Raw genomic sequence first — 10,960 nt, forward strand, 5'->3', positions numbered from 1 at the left:
GACGGCGCTCCCGCCGAGGGTTCGGATCCCACATACAGACCGGTTCCCGCTCACTGGCTGAGCGAGGGGCGGGTGCGGCACCGAGGGTCGCGATCCCGTTGCCGGTCCTGGTCTGGTACGGGTGCGACACTGAGGGTTGCAGTCCGTTGCCGGACATGAAAAAAGACAAGAAGGAAAAAAAAAAAAGGAGTGGAAACCAGGTGCTCGAAGGAAAAGGAAAAACATTTCTGGAAGCCTTCACATTACAACTGTTCTGACCCAGCAGTCAGGGAATGCCGGGAGACAATTTATTATCCCGATTGTAACAAGATTTACCCCATAACAGTGGGGACATCTTATCTGTTCCTTCTTCTACCCTTGCTCCACTTTTTTTCCTTTTTACCACCATGCTGATGAGAACATCCCACTGTTAAGTGCTCAGCAGAGGGGGGATACCAGGTGAAGGTGCACTGAACCTGTCCATCCTAGTCCCCTGCACACAATGCCACCTCACTGCCATTTGTCCATTTTTATACAAGGCTTTTTCCCCCCAATAATGTACAAAGCAACCAGAGATACATACACGTAAATATTTCTGTTGCTATCCTTCCTTGATACAAGGTACTCAAAAAGTTTGTGGAAAAACAGAATTCAAAGATAGCACAAATCTTTCCCTGAGCTTTTCTGAAGACAGCCACGTCTGTGCTGAGAAGGGAATTTGCTAACTTCCTTTGTCTCTTACAGCTACATGACCACAGAATGAGGTGACAGAAACTTCAAACTGTGTCAAGAAAATTAATCTTCATACTGGGAGTGGGGAAACCAGCCAACTCCAAATAATGTTTCTGAATAATAATAAAATTTTTAAAAAGGTTGGAAAAACCATTCACTGTGCAATCCTCAGTGCATATTCCAGATGAAGTGAGGACTTTCATCTTTATGCAGCAGTTAGCACACGAACTTTTTGGTGAGTCTGAGTCCTCTACCTAGGACAGAAGACTGGTTTGGAAAATCCAAATAAACTTCCATTTAGATTCTAGCACTGAGTAAATGAACCTCCAAAATACACTCATTTCAGGCTAACATCTGGGAGTGATTCAATGTTACCATTAAAGTATAACAAAAAGGCACCATGACCGTAAGGTGGGATACCATGGAAGAGCTTTTGGAGGCATATCTCTTCTCGGGTTACCATATCATCTAAAATCACTCCTTACAAAATAAATAAATTAAAAATAAAATCATTCCTTATGAAAGTTCACAGGCATGTTTTCTTATTATTTTTGATGCTTGTGTAGGGGAGGAAAACACACTAGGAATGAAACTCATGAGCACGTGCATGACCCGGGAGCAGTGTGACCGTCACGCAGGATCTCCAGCAGGAGCAATCACTGGCAGGTAACGTTTGCACTGAGGGGCACCTGCCGTTGCCAAACTAGCCATTGAGCTTGATCCAGAGGAATCAGAGTGCATGTAAGTGGGTCCTTCTTGAGTGAAAATGTACCCTCAAACAATACGATCAGGGAGAGGCCAGTGGAAAAGAACTATTTGTGTTATCAATGAACTACTCAGTGCATTATTTTTATATCCAGCTCCCATGGCACATTTATACTTTTTTTGAAATAAAATATTAAGTTGCAAAAGAGGCTGAAAGAAATGAAAGAAGTCAAAATGGTAATAAAGTCTAGCCGGATGTATTGTCCATGGAAGAAGAGCAAAAACTAAACAAACAAACAAAAAGCATCTCTGCCTAGCTGTGAAAGCTCACAGGACGGCATGAGTTTGCTTCATAGTCTTTCAGGACCTCATTGCCCATGTGTGAGGGATGCCTCCTCTTGATTCTATTTCAATTTTCATCCTTGTAAACCTTGGCTAGAGTTTACTTTTTGAATAAAAGACTATTAAACTTTAAGGTGCTATTTAGAGCATTTTACAGTTTCAGGCCAATCAGTTTGAAGGATTATTTTTTTCTTTCTTCATTGCCAATGTACAGCCTTTTAAATCGTCCATAAAAACCTCTCTCATGTTCACCAACAGGAGTGCTGGGGCCACATCATAACCGTCAGTACCTGTGCATCCATTGAATAAGAACCTTTTGCAATTGTGGGGGTGCAGAAAGCTACTCCCCCAAAATATGGTGCTTTGACATACTTGAGTAAAGAAGCAGCCTCAAGGTCACTCTGACCTTCACCTCCCCTCCCATCTCTCAATTCTCTGTCTCTCTCCAAAGCACGGGATGAAGCTGGTTCTTTATCTGCCTAAAGTCTCGACCCACTAAAGAAAACAACAATTACTTCTGGTCTTTTCCCTGAGTTCTCATTAACTTAATTCATATCACAGGAAGAAAGGCGAGTCTATCAACATATCTGAACTAACTTTTGTCACAGACTGTTGTCTTATATTTCGGACCCATTCAGTATTTTAAAGAAAATCATATACCAGTCATTATCTGCTCTGCAGGCCAAATAGACTTTGTCCCAGGCCACTGTATGTTCTCCAGACCCACTAAACCCCCTGAGAACCGTTTAGTCCTATACTCCATCTCCCCTTTCCTTATGGAGACGGGTATAATAGCTCTGTACCCCACTGGAAAATTGGGATATCGCTGTCCTGCAGGCCAAATAGACTTTGTCCCAGGCCACTGTATGTTCTCCAGACCCACTAAACCCCCTGAGAACCGTTTAGTCCTATACTCCATCTCCCCCTTCCTTATGGAGACGGGTATAATAGCTCTGTACCCCACTGGAAAATTGGGATATCGCTGTCCTATGATTCCCCCATGCTTTGCCCCTTCCCATCATGTTAAATAATAAAATTTGTTATGCTTTTTCTTCATATTGCTTTAAATTTGTCAGTGATTTTTTTTTTTATTAATGAACCTTCAGGGGTAAAGAGAAAGTTTCCTCTTGGCCCCTGCAAAAAAAAAAAAATTTTTTTTTTTTTTAAAGATGACCGGTAAGGGGATTTTAACCCTTGACTTGGTGTTGTCATTTATTAATGAACCTTCAGGGGTAAAGAGAAAGTTTCCTCTTGGCCCCTGCAAAAAAAAAAAAATTTTTTTTTTTCTTTAAAGATGACCGGTAAGGGGATTTTAACCCTTGACTTGGTGTTGTCAGCACCACGCTCTCCCATGTGAGTGAACCGGCCATCCCTATATAGGATCCGAACCCATGGCCTTGGTGTTATCAGCACCGCACTCTCCCAATTGAGCCACAGGCTGGCCCTTGGCCCCTGCAAAATTTAAGGAACTTAACACCCTTCCCTGGGTGCTAAGGCGGCTGTCTTGCACATAACTAATCTCTGCAGTCTCAAAGAGTACGAGAAAGATTTGACATAATCAAGTGGATAAAAGAACAATTTTAAAACAGAAATACCTGGTGTTTGTAGAGCGCTGCATTCGAAGCGTCCTCGTAGTTAAACAGAAACATGTTGATGAAGTGGATCAGGATGCTCGGAGCACGCTGGGACACGTGGGCGTCATAGTGGCACCATTTAAAAATGATCATGAACACCAGGTATCCAAACAGACACAGGATAAAAATCATCTCAGGGATAAATTGCAGAACGATGTTGACAGTTTTTCTGAAGTATCTGTGGGTGGAAAACACACACGCGCACACACACGAGATAGAACCCTGAGGGAACATTAGGATGTAATTATTCTCCCCAAAGCACAAAATGTTCATTTTTTAAAACAGTGCTGGCCAACAGCAGCACTCCCCTGATAAACCACAATCTCGCATGGACAGAAACGAAAAGAGAGGAAATACCAGAAAGTGCTTTTGCACAAATGACTCCAAGAGAGCCACGGTCTAGAAGGTAACCTAAAGCAAAGGTCATGCCCACGTGGAGAGTTGGTGATTTGGCCACAGCTTCACATACAGACTCAGCTCACATTTAAAAGCAAAAGAACTTACAGTGGGGACTTGGAGGCTTTCCTCCCAAGCATGCTCCAAGACAGGGGTCGGCAAACTCTGGCCCGAAGGCCAAATAGAGCCCATTACCTGTTTTTGTACAGCCTGCAAGTTAAGAATGGTTTTCCCATTTTTAAAGAGTCAGAGGCAAAAAAATAAAAGCAAAATTTTATGATACATGAAAATTATATGAAATTTGAACTTCGATGTTCATAAATAAAGTTTTATCAGAACACAGCCACGCACACTCATTTATGTATTGTCTATGGCTGCTTTTGCGCTACGAGACCAGAATTGAGGAGGTGCTACAGAGACTGTGTGGCCTGCAAAGCCTGGAATATTTTCTATCTGGCCCTTTACAAAGAAAGTGTGCCAATTCCTGCTCTAGCTTATGGAGTCCCAAGGCTAAGAAGGGGCTTCCAAGTGAGAATGTCACCTAGAAGGCCTTCACATCCCTTGTTAATTGCAAGAGTTATCTGAGAGAAAAGAGAAAATCCCATGACAAAACAGGACTCCTAGAGACAGCTGATGCCAGCCTGACACATAATGATGCCAGTGATGGTCTAGTCCCCAAAGCACTTTCCAGTATTATCTTTCATTTAATTCTCATAGCACTTTCAAGTAGGCCATAGTAACAAGGTGCTTGAACGTTTGCTCACTAAATAATTTCTGGTTTTCCAAGTGCAATCATACTTCTATGGCCTCTCAAGTCAGAGGTCACCATGTGACTGGCTCTGGCCAAAGAAATGAAAATGGAAATGGCATGTGTCACTTCTGGATGGAGGTTTTGAAAGTTAATGCATAATCCACCACCCTCCTTCTGCCATGGCAACTGGCAGTGTTCCAGGTGGTGGCTGCCCATCAGCCCCGGTTCCAGGGTAAGGATGACAGAAGCAGAGCCCCAGTGGACCCATGAGGGACATGTGTCATGATCTTAAACCACTGAGATAGAGGCTGATTGTTATTACACAATAATAACCCATTCTGACTATGCTGTCCCATTCTATAAAATAATAATAATAATCTCAAAGATGTTAAGCAATGAGTCTATGACCGCACAGCTAGAGTCAGAACCAGGACTTACACTTCTGATTCCAAACCCTGCCTCTTTTCCATGGCACCGTGCCACACCTACTCACTCCTAACCTACCTGGCGGGTGGGACTTCAGCAACACCTGTAACTCAGCTGCCATGACCGCACAGGCCCATGTGCACAGGCATAGTGGAAGCTGTTTTCAAACATCTATACCTTTAGCATAAAAAAGTATAAGAAGCTTTCCAGTGACATGTCTCAATAGAAAAAAAAGGAATAGACCGGCCAACATCAATAGCCAAAGAAGTGACAGAGGCTGCTGCCAGTTGGAAGAAAGGACACCAAGTGGAATGCAGAATCGGAGGGCACCTTGGCTGCAATTCACTCGTGTCCGCCTTTGCCCATTTGGTAGGAGCTAAGTCTGGATACAGCATCAACCCCGGCCTTTCAGGCTGGGGGATACAAGGTGTTATGGGCTTTCCAGTCTCTTCCTGAACCCTCAAATTCTTTTGAGGTGGCAGGTGCACTTACCTTTGAGAGACTCTGCTCATGAGAGACAGAGGTGCCACCCTTTCAGGCCAACTAGCTTGTCCTGGCTCAAGCCAGGAAACACAGGGAAGCACCCCTCCGCCCTCCATAGGAAAGAACCTTGTACAGAGGGACACAGGTCTGAACTGGTGGCTCCGTCCCTACTCATCATCAGTGTAATCAGACCGACAGGCAGAGAGTGAAGCAGGAAACTTACATGTGATTGAAAAGGCTGAGAATAACACCGAAAACCATCTGGACAATTCCCAGGATAACCGACATCTTCATTTTATAGGAGTTCAAAAATGTGAGTTTGTTCGAAGCCAAGTTCCAGATCTGGATGGGAAAGTGACAAGATGCACATGAGACAGAGTCTAGAAGTTCTGCTGGATTTGGGGGCTACAGCACCATTTCCCCTGAAGAAGTGGCTCTGGGAAGTGCATTTTCAAATTTCAGTCCAGTTCAGTGGGTGCATTTTAGGTTCAGAAAAGGGAAAGGCCCTTTATAAATGCAACTTTAATGACAAAAAGTGTCAGAACCATTAGTGCCATTACCGAGTTGCTGGAAGAAAACTGGGGACAACAATCCTACGTGATTTTTCCTCTGTACGAAATGAAAATATAATCTGAAGTGTTATGGAGAGATCTCAGACTTGCTTCAGTTCCCTTAATAATGGCTGTAGATCGCCAGCCCGTGCATGTACTCAATCCCTTTGTAATAATACCACCTTTGAATTTCTGTGGCGCTTCACACTGCAAAGTAGTCCCCAGCAGTCCCCTTGAGAAGGGCCACTCCATAGTCAATAATTATGAGCACAGGGTAAGACATGGCCCCTGCCTTCTACACAGTCCCTATTCTAAACAGTGCTGCCAGGTTTGCAAGGTGGGGGGACACGTGTACCTGACCTGTCCCAAATGAAACTGATGCACAGAGCAAGCACACAGGGAGGTTGGGGGGCTCAACAGGGTCTCATGCTGGTAAATGACCCCGTCACTAGTGTTCCTCTTCTGCACAAATGTAGAGGATATTGACTAAGAAGTTATTAATGAGATAGTATTAAGTTACGGAAATTTCACAGGACCAAAGTCCTTAGTTTAGGAGGCCAAAGTCTATAGTTAGGGGGCCAAAGCCCAACCTTTTAGGAAAGAATGTAGGAATGTTAAGATTGAGAAAGACCAGAAAGCTTACACCAGACTGAAGCCTTTGATGTAGATAAGAGAACCGAAGCAGAGCAGGAATTGTTCTGGGGGCAGGTGCCCTTAGTTCAACTAAACCTAAATGATGGGAAAGTATGTGAGTTAAAATCTTCAAGGATGTTAGGTTAGACTAGTTAGTGCCTGGGGGACATTCCACATCTCGCCCTAGGCTGTTTCTTTGAATTTCTTGGGGAGTTAGGTGCTTTGGTGATTATCTAACTGTTTTTCTTTGTATGTCACATAGCTTAGTTCTATGACTCCTTTCGATGGTAAATTGCTTGAATTATTTTAAGCTATACATGCTTAAGTGAAGTTTGCTAGGTAGCCAGTTCATGTTTTCACTGATTGATTAAACATTTGTTTTTCTTCTGTATCTTTCTTGTCTTTACAATAAAAGCTGAAGCAAAAACTGACTCGGGACTATGCCTGGACTTTCCTCTCTTGAAGGAATTTCCTTGGTGCAGTCCCTTTGGGCTTCAAATTGCTCTTAATATTTAGGCTCTGAGTAATCTTTCGCATCTCCATCACTCTGTGAGAGGTGACACACAAAAACCTGAACATCCCATGATCTCCACTCCCACACCTTTGCAAATGATATCAAGTTCTTGCTCCTACCCCTGAGCCCACATGAGCTTTAGGCACATCCCATACTACGTGCTAGACACGTCTTCAGAATTTGCTATGCAGCACCTCAAGGCTAACTAAGCCACAACGGCCTTCTCACCTTCCCTCCTGAACGACTTCCTCCTCCAGACTCCTTTGCTTCTGTGAAAGGGCCAACCTGCACCTTGGCACAGCTTCAATACATAATTATCTTGGCCGCCACCAAGTGTGTATGCACACGAACACACATGCAGTCATGAACCACTTCTCACCGGTTCTTTCTTCACAACGTCCCAAGCAGCTACCAGCCAGGCAACCACTAAGGAGGGTGCTGGGAAGGTGGGAGAAGGACTCCAGTACCAGGTGCCCGGACATCAGAGGTACCTCCTCCACCCACCCATCTGCCCTGGCATCTACACCACACCAGACTTGCCCTCTGCCTTTCCTTTGCCCACCTGCATGGCCAGTTCCTACAGGATCACTCAACATGATGTGGGCAGGGTTACCAGCATGCATAGCCCCAGCCAAATCTGATAAACTACAAATGTGAATAGTTATGTACCAGGCACATACCAAGCTCTTTACATATCTTCATCTCATTTAATTATTTAAAAAACTCTATGAGATTCATAGAATTATTTCCATTTTACGGATAAGGGAATTGATCATAATCTTGGAAAGATTAAGTTACTTACACACCTAGGAAAAAATAATGGCAGCTAACATTCATGGAGGATTTACCATATTTAATGCACCCAACTCTGTTCTAGTGGCTTTACATGTAAAATTATTTCATATGCTGAGCAGCCCGAGGACTTAGGGCTGTTATTATATCCATTTTACAGGTGAGGAAACAGACATGGAGATGTTAACTTGCTCAAAATCACAGAGTAGGTAAATAGAAATGCATAGAAGAAATTTACATTATGTAAAAATTAAACCCTTCATTAACATATAGGACACAAGTATTAATATAGGCATAGAAATGTTGTGTTAAAGTAGTTATCTCTGAGGAATAGGATTGCAGGAACAGGAGAGGTAGGAAAGGCTACTCCTGCTTTTCTTTTTTTTTTATAATATGTTGTATTATATAGATTTTTGTCACATATGTATTATTTTATGATAAAAAGAGCAGAAATTTTCAAAATTCTAAATATTACTAGGAAAAAATTTCATTATTTCCAACATCCCACCTTCTCTTTTACCCTGACATTCTTTCTGTCTTTTTCTAACTTGTAGGCAGATGGCAGAGTTGCACACAGAGTAGAAACTGGACCACGCAGTTCTGAAATGGGAAATACCAAGCCCCCACTCTGTCTGAGGAGCAGAACTGGGCAGACAGGATTTGCTGATGAATTCGCTGTGGGCTGTGAAGGGACGAAAGCGGAAGGCAGGAGCAAGAAGAGTCAAAGCAAAAGGACATCAACCAGCCCCTAAAATTACCCCACTCTGTACTCCTCTCCTCTGCCTGCTCACTGATCATGAGATTCCCTTGACCAAGGATAAAGCCTCCCAGTCGACAAAAATAACAATGCACGTTTGGGTTTTTTGTTGTTTTTTTTTTAACACTTTACAGCTTACAAACCAGCTTTCAAGGACTTTACCTCTTTGGATAAAACTTGGAATGCAACTGCCCCTGGGTGGCACAGACAAATAAATTCTGGGCAAAGCTTTCTGATTTTATAAGGTGGGGGGTGAGAAGGGTGGGAAGACAGTGGGAGGACCAAGGAAAACTAGAGATGATCCACAAGACGGCAGAGACCAAAGAACAAATTTTAGGGCCAGTATTGTTCACTCTCAACTGTCAGCAAGTAAAACTGAGGTCTTTTCCAGAAAGAGAGAGCTTGGAAGAAACATTTATGGGCAGCATTTGCCAGGTTCAGTTCTAAACCACTCATGTGCATTTAGGGCACAAGGCCGCCACCTAGTGGCAGTACGCGCTGGGCCATCACGTGTGCGCAGCTTTAATGAATGGGCACCTGTATTTGCTCAAAACCCCTTTATACCTAAAGGCTGCGCCAAGAAGCACCTTTGTTTTGCTTGGCTCAAATCTAGTTGACTAGGATAGAAATAACAAATACCGACAATACCAGTTCCAGAGTTCAATCCCTGTACCAGCCAGCCACCAAAAAACAAAACAAAACACAACAAAAACAAAGAAAAGGAAGCACACACCTTTAAAAACTTTTTTAAAAACCTTGTATCAATTCTATGCAGTAAAATAAAGCAAAAATAAAAGCGAACCCATACTTTCCTCAGGAAAAAGGAGATGTTACCCACAGCAAAAAATGCCAAAGTACAGAACTTGGCTAGCTTTATCTATTATGAATGCTTTCCAGGTAACCAAGGCCTTTTAAAAAACAGTCATTAACCACCAAGGGTGTCATTGATGGAGGAAGAGGCAGATATTAGAGGGCTGTATAGAAAATGACCCAGGCGCTGGGTAGAGGGTGCAGGTAGGGTATTTACTTGAATCCAGCTCTGTGTGTGTCACAAAAATCTCCAGTACAAGTTATTCTATCCCAAGAATAACTCTGTTGATTTGACGGGCTTGGGCATTTTCTTCTCCCCCATCCAGAGATCTCCTCAACAAGACATTTTACATAGTAAACACTTAACCCAAGAAGTCATTATTACCGGATCAATCCCAAATGGGTATGGATTTCCAGAATACACTCCTGGCATGGCTGGGTCCAGCTGTAAATATGGACTTGTCTCCATTACCTGAGTACTTCAGAGGGAGAAAGGGGAGAAAAACAAAAAACAATGATCAACCAGAGACAGAAAAAAATACTAAAGGGCCATCAGTCATAAATTTGCAGGCCAATCAAAGCCCAACAGCTGCTACAACTCATCAATGTGGTTCATTTAATTACTCCATGGATGAGTATCAAATATCTACTATGTACCAAGTATTGTCCTAGGTGCAGAGGCTACAAAAATTACCATCTGGCCCTCAAGAAGTTCACAAGCTGAGTTCCCAAAGAGCTCTCAGCCTGATGGGGAACAGCAAAGAAAATCAGAAGTAGTTGTGTATCAGAAAAGAGACAGGGCGCAGGGATGACAGAAGTGTTCAGGAAAGAAATAACACCTAGCCCAGGGGCAGGGCTGAGAAGTATCCCCGGGAACACATGGCTGATCCTGAATATTGAATTGACTTATTACACATAGACCTCGATCTCTGTGAAACTTAGCCCTAAAAAATTGTAGTCTGTTGAATATTTTTAAATCTGTGTCCCATTTTCACCCAGAAGCATGGATGTCAACGGGAAGGAATCTCTTACTCTCTGCCTCTGAAAGCCTTCATTAAGGGATAACATGGGAAAAATGGTGCAAATAGAAAAATTAAATAAATATATAAAAATAAAAATTTGGGGGCCGGCCCAATGGCGCACTGGAGAGTGCGCCACTTGGGAGCGCAGCAGCGCTCCTGCTGAGGGTTCGGATCCCATGTGGAGACTGGTTCCTGCTCACTGGCTGAGCGCAGTGCAGGCGCGACACCGAGGGTTGCGATCCTGTTGCCGGTCCCCGGTACAGGCACAACACCGAGGGTTGCGATCCCGTTACCGGTCAGTAAAAAAGACAAAAAGGAAAAAAAATTTAAAAATAAAAATAAAAATAAAAATTTTTAAAAGGGTAGATAAGAATATTAGAGGATATATATAGAGAGAGAGAGTTTTTTTTTTTTTTTTTTTTTTTTTTTTTTT

General features: G+C 43.0%; 1 protein-coding gene across 1 annotated transcript in view; it reads right to left on the reverse strand.

Moving 5' to 3' along the window:
- LOC103605587 (V-type proton ATPase 116 kDa subunit a) overlaps positions 1-10,960 on the reverse strand; it is a gene marked incomplete at its 3' end in the record, with an annotated part of 54,476 nt that overhangs the window by 10,722 nt on the left and 32,794 nt on the right. Inside the window, exons 12-14 of the mRNA XM_008590205.1 lie at positions 9,891-9,984; positions 5,672-5,790; positions 3,354-3,570 (exon numbers count right to left, since the gene is read on the reverse strand). Of these exons, the coding sequence (XP_008588427.1) occupies positions 3,354-3,570; positions 5,672-5,790; positions 9,891-9,984 (430 nt within the window). The remainder of the gene's footprint in view (positions 1-3,353; positions 3,571-5,671; positions 5,791-9,890; positions 9,985-10,960) is intronic.

This window comes from Galeopterus variegatus, unplaced genomic scaffold (assembly GCF_000696425.1).
Source record: "Galeopterus variegatus unplaced genomic scaffold, G_variegatus-3.0.2 Scaffold5923, whole genome shotgun sequence".
Lineage (NCBI taxonomy): Eukaryota > Metazoa > Chordata > Mammalia > Dermoptera > Cynocephalidae > Galeopterus > Galeopterus variegatus.